Raw genomic sequence first — 8,897 nt, 5'->3', positions numbered from 1 at the left:
GCTATGGGGTCTCTGTGGGGGTCTGTGGGGCGTCTGTGGGGGTTTATGGGGTCTCTGTGGGGTGCTATGGGGTCTCTGTGGGGGTCTGTGGGGCGTCTGTGGGGTCTCTATGGGGTGCTATGGGTTTCTGTGGGGGTCTGTGGGGCTCTATGGGCCGCTATGGGGTCTCTATGGGGGTCTGCGGTGGGTCTGTGGGGCGCTATGGGGTCTCTATGGGGTGCTATGGGGTCTCTATGGGGTGCTATGGGGTCTCTATGGGGCACTATGGGGTCTCTATGGGGTCTCTATGGGGCGCTATGGGGTCTCTATGGGGCGCTGTGGGGCGCTATGGGGTCTCTATGGGGGTCTGTGGGGCTCTATGGGGTCTCTATGGGGGTCTGTGGGGCACTATGGGGTCTCTATGGGGCGCTATGGGGTGCTATGGGGGGGTCTGTGGGGCGCTATGGGGTCTCTATGGGGGTCTGTGGGGCTCTATGGGGTCTCTATGGGGGTCTGTGGGGCGCTATGGGGTCCCTATGGGGTGCTGTGGGGCGCTATGGGGTGCTGTGGGGCTCTATGGGGTCTCTATGGGGCTCTTGGGGGGGTTTGTGGGGGTCTATGAGGCTCTATGGGGCTATGGGGGGGGTCTCGGGTCTCTGCGGGGGTCTATGAGGCTGTATGGGGTTTCTATGGGGGTCTATGGGGCTCGGGGGGGGTCTATGGGGTCTCTATGGGGCTCTGGGGGGGTCTGTGGTGTTTCTATGGGGTTTCTATGGGGCTCTGGGGGGGGTCTGTGGGCTCTCTATGGGGATCAGTGGGGCTCTATGGGGGTCTATGAGCCTCTATGGGGCCCTGGGGGGGGGGGGGGGGGTATGGGGATCTGTGGGGGTCTATGAGGCTCTATGGGTCTCTATGGGGTCTCTATGGGTCTCCGTGGGGCTCTATGGCATCTCTATGGGTCTCTATGGGTCTCTATGGGTCTCTATGGGTCGCTATGGGTCGCTATGGGTCGCTATGGGTCTCTATGGGTCGCTATGGGTCGCTATGGGTCTCTATGGGTCTCTATGGGTCTCTATGGGTCGCTATGGGTCGCTATGGCATCTCTATGGGTCGCTATGGGTCGCTGTGGGTCGCTATGGGTCGCTATGGGTCGCTATGGGTCTCTATGGGTCGCTATGGGTCTCTATGGGTCTCTATGGGTCGCTGTGGGTCGTTATGGGTCTCTATGGGTCTCTATGGGTCGCTATGGGTCGCTATGGGTCTCTATGGGTCGCTATGGGTCTCTATGGGTCGCTATGGGTCTCTATGGGTCGCTATGGGTCTCTATGGGTCGCTATGGGTCTCTATGGGTCTCTATGGGTCTCTATGGGTCGCTATGGGTCGCTATGGCATCTCTATGGGTCGCTATGGGTCTCTATGGGTCTCTATGGGTCGCTATGGGTCGCTATGGCATCTCTATGGGTCGCTATGGGTCTCTCTGGGTCTCTATGGGTCTCTATGGGTCTCTATGGGTCTCTATGGGTCGCTATGGGTCGCTATGGCATCTCTATGGGTCTCTATGGGTCGCTATGGGTCTCTATGGGTCGCTATGGGTCGCTATGGGTCTCTATGGGTCTCTATGGGTCTCTATGGGTCTCTATGGGTTGCTATGGGTCGCTATGGCATCTCTATGGGTCGCTATGGGTCGCTGTGGGTCGCTATGGGTCGCTATGGGTCGCTATGGGTCTCTATGGGTCGCTATGGGTCTCTATGGGTCGCTGTGGGTCGTTATGGGTCTCTATGGGTCTCTATGGGTCGCTATGGGTCGCTATGGGTCTCTATGGGTCGCTATGGGTCTCTATGGGTCGCTATGGGTCTCTATGGGTCGCTATGGGTCGCTATGGCATCTCTATGGGTCGCTATGGGTCTCTATGGGTCTCTATGGGTCGCTATGGGTCGCTATGGCATCTCTATGGGTCGCTATGGGTCTCTATGGGTCGCTATGGGTCGCTATGGCATCTCTATGGGTCGCTATGGGTCTCTATGGGTCTCTATGGGTCGCTATGGGTCTCTGTCCCCCCAGATGTCCTGGGCAATGCCTACGTCTCGCTCTTCTTCGCTGGGGGGCAGAGCCCCGAGGCCGCGCGCCGGGCCCTGGGCGCCTACGCACAGGCCGTATGTGGGGCACAGGGGGTCGCTATGGGGCTGGGGGGGGCTCCTATGGGGCAGAGGGAGGTGCTATGGGGCTGTGAGGCCTTTGGAGTGTTCCTATAGTGCAGGGCTGTGGGGGTTTCTATGGGGCAGAGGAGTCCCTATAAGGCAGGGGGGTTCCTATGGGGTGTTGCTATGGGGAAGGGAAGTCCCTATAGGGTCTCTGTGGGGTGGCGCTATGGGGCAGAAGGTGGTTATGGGGCAGGGTGGTGCCTGTGGGTTGTTGTTATGGGGCGGAGGGCTCTCTGTAGGGCAGGGGGGTCCCTGTGGGGTGTCGCTGTGGGGCAGGGGGGTCCCTATGGGGTGTTGCTATGGGGCAAGGGGCTCTCTATGGGGCAGGGGGTTCCCTATGGGATGTCGCTATGGGGCAGAGGGTTCTCTGTGGGACAGGGGGCTCCCTATGGGGTGTCACTATGGGGCAGAGGGCTCTCTATGGGGCAGGAAGGTCCCTATGGGGTGTCGCTATGGGGCAGAGGGCTCTCTATGGGACGGGTGTTTCTATGGGGCAGAGGGCTTTCTATGTGGCAGGATGGTCCCTATGGGGTGTCGCTATGGGGCAGAGGGCTCTCTATGGGGCAGGAAGGTCCCTATGGGGTGTCGCTATGGGGCAGAGGGCTCTCTATGGGGCAGGAAGGTCCCTATGGGGTGTCGCTATGGGGCAGAGGGCTCGCTATGGGACAGGGGGGTCCCTATGGGGTGTCGCTATGGGGCAGAGGGCTCGCTATGGGGCAGGGGTGTTGCTATGGGGCAGAGGGCTTTCTATGTGGCAGGATGGTCCCTATGGGGTGTCGCTATGGGGCAGAGGGCTCGCTATGGGGCAGAGGGCTCTCTATGGGGCAGGAAGGTCCCTATGGGGTGTCGCTATGGGGCAGAGGGTTCTCTGTGGGACAGGGGGGTCCCTATGGGGTGTTGCTATGGGGCAGAGGGCTCGCTATGGGGCAGAGGGCTCTCTATGGGGCAGGAAGGTCCCTATGGGGTGTCGCTATGGGGCAGAGGGCTCGCTATGGGGCAGAGGGCCCTCTATGGGGCAGGAAGGTCCCTATGGGGTGTCGCTATGGGGCAGAGGGTTCTCTGTGGGACAGGGGGGTCCCTATGGGGTGTCGCTATGGGGCAGAGGGCTCTCTATGGGGCAGGAAGGTCCCTATGGGGTGTCGCTATGGGGCAGAGGGCTCGCTATGGGGCAGAGGGCCCTCTATGGGGCAGGAAGGTCCCTATGGGGTGTCGCTATGGGGCAGAGGGCTCGCTATGGGGCAGGAAGGTCCCTATGGGGTGTCGCTATGGGGCAGAGGGCTCTCTATGGGGCGCTCCCAGCCAATGACCCTGCCCCATAGGAGCGCGTGGACCCGGAAGCAGCCAATAACCCGGACCTGCACCTCAACCGCGCCACCGTGAGTCAGCCAATGGGGCGCAGGGGGGCGGGGCTTGGGTGCTTGAGGCGTCCAATGGGGTGCAAGGACCCAGCTGGGGGGGGGGGCGTGGCCTCCCTAAAACATTCCTATTGGCTCCTTAAGGGCCTATGGGGGGGGAGAGGAGGCGTGGATGGGGGGGGGGAATTTCCATATAAGGCAGTCATATGGGCGTGGCCACCACCGCAGCCCCCCAATAGGATCGCTCTTTGTCCTCCCGGGAGGGCGTGGCCAATGTATGTAAGCGGCCAGCCAATGAGAGCGCAGGCCGGAAGCGCGGCAGCCAATGGGGTGAAGGCGCTTTGACATCCACGCCACCAGGGGGCGCCATAATGCGGGCGCTGGCTCAGGAGCGCGGGGGGGAGTCTTAGCCAATGGGAAGCGGCGTTGAAGGGGATGCAGCCAATCAGGAGCGGGCTCTGAAGGGGGCGGCAGCCAATGGGGTGGAGGCGCTTTGACATCCGCGCCAGCAGGGGGCGCCATAATGCGGGCGCTGGCTCAGGAGCGCGGGGGGGAGTCTTAGCCAATGGGAAGCGGCCTTAAAGGAGGAAGGAAAGGATTGCAGCCAATCAGGAGCGGGCTCTGAAGGGGCCGGCAGCCAATGGGGTGAAGGCGCTTTGACATCCGCGCCAGCAGGGGGCGCCATAATGCGGGCGCTGGCTCAGGAGCGGGGGGGGGAGTCTTAGCCAATGGGAAGCGGCCTTCAAGGGGAAGGGAAGGATTGCAGCCAATCAGGAGCGGGCTCTGAAGGGGGCAGCAGCCAATGGGGTGAAGGCGCTTTGACATCCGCGCCAGCAGGGGGCGCCATAATGCGGGCGCTGGCTCAGGAGCGTGGGGGGGAGTCTTAGCCAATGGGAAGCGGCGTTGAAGGGGAAGGAAAGGGTTGCAGCCAATCAGGAGCGGGCTCTGAAGGGGGCGGCAGCCAATGGGGTGAAGGCGCTTTGACATCCGCGCCAGCAGGGGGCGCCATAATGCGGGCGCTGGCTCAGGAGCGCGGGGGGGAGTCTTAGCCAATGGGAAGCGGTGTTGAAGGGGATGCAGCCAATCAGGAGCGGGCTTTGAAGGGGGCGGCAGCCAATGAGGTGGAGGCGCTTTGACATCCGCGCCAGCAGGGGGCGCCATAATGCGGGCGCTGGCTCAGGAGCGCGGGGGGGAGTCTTAGCCAATGGGAAGCGGCCTTAAAGGGGAAGGGAAGGATTGCAGCCAATCAGGAGCGGGCTCTGAAGGGGGCAGCAGCCAATGGGGTGAAGGCGCTTTGACATCCGCGCCAGCAGGGGGCGCCATAATGCGGGCGCTGGCTCAGGAGCGTGGGGGGGAGTCTTAGCCAATGGGAAGCGGCGTTGAAGGGGAAGGAAAGGGTTGCAGCCAATCAGGAGCGGGCTTTGAAGGGGCGGCAGCCAATGGGAGGCGCTGTTCCAGCTGCTGCAGTACGAGGAGCGCTATGGGGCGGCGCTGGATGGGCTGAGCCGGGCGGGGGCGTTGGCGCCCGGGTGGGCGGAGCCTCGGCGTCGCCACGCCCAGCTCGTGGACTTCCTGTCCCGCCTCTGCGCCGCGCTGGCCAATCGGGTGAGAGGGGCGGGGTTGATGCCGGGGGGGGGGGGGTGTAATGGGGGGCAATGGGTTCAGTGGGGCACAATGGGGGTGAATGGGGCTCAATGGGCTCGATGGGGCTCAATGGGGGTCAATGGGTTCTATGGGGCTGAAGGGATTCTATGGGGCTCTATGGGGCTCAATGGTTTCTATGGGGCTCAGTGGGGCTCATTGGATTCAGTGGGGTTCAATGGGGCTCAATGGATTCAGTGGGGTTCAATGGGGCTCAGTGGGACTCAATGGATTCTATGGGGCTCAATGGGGGTCAATGGGTTCGATGGGGCTCTATGGGGCTCAATGGGGCTCATTGGGGCTCAATGTGTTCAGTGGGGTTCTCTGGGGCTCAATGGATTCAATGGGCATCAGTGGGGCTCAATGGGGTTCTATGGGGCTCAGTGGGGCTCAATGGGTTCTATGGGGCTCAATGGGGGCCAATGGGACTAAATGGATTCTATGGGGCTCAATGGATTCTATGGGGCTCAATGGGACTCAATGGGTTCAATGGGGTTCAGTGGGGCTCTATGGGGCTCAATGGATTCTATGGGGCTCAATGGGGGTCAATGGGTTCGATGGGGCTCTATGGGCTGAAGGGATTCTATGGGGCTCATTGGGGCTCAATGGGTTCAGTGGGGCTCTATGGGGCTCAATGGATTCAATGGGCATCAGTGGGGCTCAATGGGGTTCTATGGGGCTCAGTGGGGCTCAATGGGTTCTATGGGGCTCAATGGGGGTCTGTGGGACTAAATGGATTCTATGGGGCTCAATGGATTCTGTGGGGCTCAATGGGACTCAATGGGTTCAATGGGGTTCAGTGGGGCTCTATGGGGCTCAATGGATTCTATGGGGCTCAATGGGACTCAATGGGTTCAGTGGGGCTCTATGGGGCTCAATGGATTCTAGGGGGCTCAGTGGATTCTATGGAGCTCTATGGGGCCCAGTGGGGGTCAATGGGACTCAATGGATTCTATGGGGCTCAATGGGGGTCAGTGGGACTCAATGGATTCTATGGGGCTCAATAGGGGTCAATGGGACTCAATGGATTCTATGGGGCTCTATGGGGGTCAATGGGTTCGATGGGGCTCTATGGGCTGAAGGGATTCTATGGGGCTCAATGGGGCTCATTGGGGCTCAATGGGTTCAGTGGGGCTCTATGGGGCTCAATGGATTCGATGGGCATCAGTGGGGCTCAATGGGGTTCTATGGGGCTCAGTGGGGCTCAATGGGTTCTATGGGACTCAATGGGGGCCAATGGGACTAAATGGATTCTATGGGGCTCAATGGATTCTATGGGGCTCAATGGGACTCAATGGGTTCAATGGGGTTCAGTGGGGCTCTATGGGGCTCAATGGATTCTATGGGGCTCAATGGGGGTCAATGGGTTCGATGGGGCTCTATGGGCTGAAGGGATTCTATGGGGCTCATTGGGGCTCAATGGGTTCAGTGGGGCTCTATGGGGCTCAATGGATTCAATGGGCATCAGTGGGGCTCAATGGGGTTCTATGGGGCTCAGTGGGGCTCAATGGGTTCTATGGGGCTCAATGGGGGTCAGTGGGACTAAATGGATTCTATGGGGCTCAATGGGGGTCAATGGGTTCGATGGGGCTCTATGGGCTGAAGGGATTCTATGGGGCTCTATGGGGCTCAATGGGGCTCATTGGGGCTCAATGTGTTCAGTGGGGTTCTCTGGGGCTCAATGGATTCAGTGGGCATCAGTGGGGCTCAATGGGGTTCTATGGGGCTCAGTGGGGCTCAATGGGTTCTATGGGGCTCAATGGGGGTCAGTGGGACTAAATGGATTCTATGGGGCTCAATGGATTCTGTGGGGCTCAATGGGACTCAATGGGTTCAATGGGGTTCAGTGGGGCTCTATGGGGCTCAATGGATTCTATGGGGCTCAATGGGACTCAATGGGTTCAGTGGGGCTCTATGGGGCTCAATGGATTCTAGGGGGCTCAGTGGATTCTATGGAGCTCTATGGGGCCCAGTGGGGGTCAATGGGACTCAATGGATTCTATGGGGCTCAATGGGGGTCAGTGGGACTCAATGGATTCTATGGGGCTCAATAGGGGTCAATGGGACTCAATGGATTCTATGGGGCTCTATGGGGGTCAATGGGTTCGATGGGGCTCTATGGGCTGAAGGGATTCTATGGGGCTCAATGGGGCTCATTGGGGCTCAATGGGTTCAGTGGGGCTCTATGGGGCTCAATGGATTCAATGGGCATCAGTGGGGCTCAATGGGGTTCTGTGGGGCTCAGTGGGACTCAGTGGGGCTCAATGGGTTCTATGGGGCTCAATGGGGGTCAATGGGACTCAATGGATTCTATGGGGCTCAATGGGTTCTATGGGGCTCAATGGGTTCAATGGGATTCAGTGGGGCTCTATGGGGCTCAGTGGATTCTATGGGGCTCAATGGATTCTATGGAGCTCTATGGGGCTCAATGGGGCTCATTGGATGCAATGGGGCTCAATGGGGGTCAATGGGAGTCAATGGATTCTATGGGGCTCAGTGGGGCTCAATGGATTCTGTGGGGCTCAATGGAACTCAGTGGATTCAGTGGGGCTCAGTGGGGTTCTATGGGGCTCAATGGGACTCAATGGGTTCAATGGGGTTCCATGGGGCTCTATGGGGCTCAATGGATTCTATGGGTCTCAATGGGGTTCTATGGGGCTCAATGGGACTCAATGGATTCTATGGGTCTCAATGGGGTTCTATGGGGCTCAGTGGGGTTCTATGGGTCTCTATGGGGTTCTATGGGTCTCTATGGGGTTCTATGGGGCTCAATGGGGTTCTATGGGGCTCAATGGGGTTCTATGGGTCTCAATGGGGTTCTATGGGTCTCTATGGGGTTCTATGGGTCTCAATGGGGTTCTATGGGGCTCAGTGGGGTTCTATGGGTCTCTATGGGGTTCTATGGGTCTCTATGGGGTTCTATGGGTCTCAATGGGGTTCTATGGGGCTCAGTGGGGTTCTATGGGTCTCTATGGGGTTCTATGGGTCTCAATGGGGTTCTATGGGTCTCTATGGGGTTCTATGGGTCTCAATGAGGTTCTATGGGTCTCAATGGGGTTCTATGGGGCTCAATGGGGTTCTATGGGTCTCAATGGGTCTCTCTCCCCCCCCCCCCAATTCCCAGCCCCCTTCCCGTGGGAAGCGGCGCCGGAGCCGCCCGGACCCCCCCCCAAGCCCCGCCCCCTTCCCCCCTTCCCCCCGCTGCCCCCTTCCCTAAGCCCCGCCCCCTTGAGCGAGCTCCGCCCCGGGCCCAACCCCCGCCGCGCTCTGATTGGCCGCGTCCTCTTCACCTGCGCCCCGGAGGGGCGGGTCCCATAGTAAGCCCCGCCCCCTTTTACCCCCCCTCACGTGACCCATTCCCCCCCCCCCATAAGGGGTGGGGGTGAAGGAGGCGCTGACGTCACACCCCCCCCCCCCCCCCCCCCCCCCCAATAGCACGCTGGGATTGGCTGACGGAGCAGGGGGCGTGGCCGCCGTCACCGTCTACAACGCGGCTCCTGATTGGACGGTGGCCGTGGGCGACAACGTGGCCGTGCCCCGGCCCTGCCTCAAGCAGCACCTGCACCAGCACCAAGGGCAGGTCAGTGGGGTGCTATGGGGTGTCTATGGGGTGTCTATGGGGTGTCTATGGGGGGTCTATGGGGGGGTCTATGGGGGGTCTATGGGGCGCTATGGGGTGTCTATGGGGCGCTATGGGGTGTCTATGGGGCACTATGGGCT

The 8,897-nt window shown here is 60.3% G+C and overlaps 1 protein-coding gene across 1 annotated transcript; it reads left to right on the top strand.

The window, feature by feature from the left end:
- Positions 1-2,010: 2,010 nt before the first annotated feature.
- LOC130609124 (tetratricopeptide repeat protein 5-like) lies at positions 2,011-8,394 on the top strand (the record flags this gene model as incomplete). The annotated part of the gene is made up of 4 exons (XM_057427771.1): positions 2,011-2,133; positions 3,501-3,557; positions 4,995-5,141; positions 8,302-8,394. Coding segments are annotated over 4 exons (420 nt in total), but the record flags the coding sequence as incomplete, so codon positions are not given.
- Between the last annotated feature and the right edge of the window lie 503 nt (positions 8,395-8,897).

Source organism: Pezoporus wallicus, unplaced genomic scaffold (assembly GCF_028554395.1).
Source record: "Pezoporus wallicus isolate ANWC-B61680 ecotype Strahan unplaced genomic scaffold, APGP_CSIRO_Pwel_v1 contig_12932, whole genome shotgun sequence".
NCBI classification, from domain to species: Eukaryota; Metazoa; Chordata; class Aves; order Psittaciformes; family Psittacidae; genus Pezoporus; species Pezoporus wallicus.
Note: the sequence above shows the minus strand (reverse complement) of the source record. Positions and strands in the feature narration are given on the sequence as shown.